This window comes from Colobus angolensis, unplaced genomic scaffold (genome assembly GCF_000951035.1).
Source record: "Colobus angolensis palliatus isolate OR3802 unplaced genomic scaffold, Cang.pa_1.0 Scaffold70, whole genome shotgun sequence".
Taxonomy (NCBI): Eukaryota; Metazoa; Chordata; class Mammalia; order Primates; family Cercopithecidae; genus Colobus; species Colobus angolensis.
In genome coordinates this window covers 7,298,790-7,299,092 of record NW_012120710.1, presented here as the reverse complement: position 1 = coordinate 7,299,092, position 303 = coordinate 7,298,790, and the positions used below count along the sequence as shown (strand labels likewise).

The following is a 303-nucleotide window of genomic DNA, read 5'->3' as shown; positions in this document are numbered from 1 at the left end:
TGCTGCTGGCCGAGGCCGGGCTGTCCGCCGCCTCGCCCCCAGCAGCACCGCGCTTCAACGTGAGCCTGGATGTGGCACCCGAGCTGCGCTGGCTGCCGGTGCTGCGGCACTACGACTTGGACTTGGTGCGCGCAGCGATGGCGCAAGTCATCGGGTGAGCTGGGGCCCTGGACAGGGTCTGCGGGGACGCCGGCGGTGCGGGTTGGAGTTAAACGCGCGCTGCTCAGAGTGCTTTAAACCGGGACGCTTTACTCCCCGCCACCCTTGGAGAACTGGCTTTGGCTGCCGCCCTGAGCAGTGTCG

General features: G+C 68.3%; 1 protein-coding gene across 1 annotated transcript in view; it reads left to right on the top strand.

The window, feature by feature from the left end:
• Window positions 1–6: 6 nt before the first annotated feature.
• NAAA (N-acylethanolamine acid amidase) overlaps window positions 7–303 on the top strand; it is a 26,566-nt gene continuing 26,269 nt past the window's right edge. Inside the window, exon 1 of the mRNA XM_011927203.1 lies at window positions 7–154. Coding sequence (XP_011782593.1) covers window positions 138–154 — 17 coding nt within the window. The 5' untranslated portion in view covers window positions 7–137. The remainder of the gene's footprint in view (window positions 155–303) is intronic.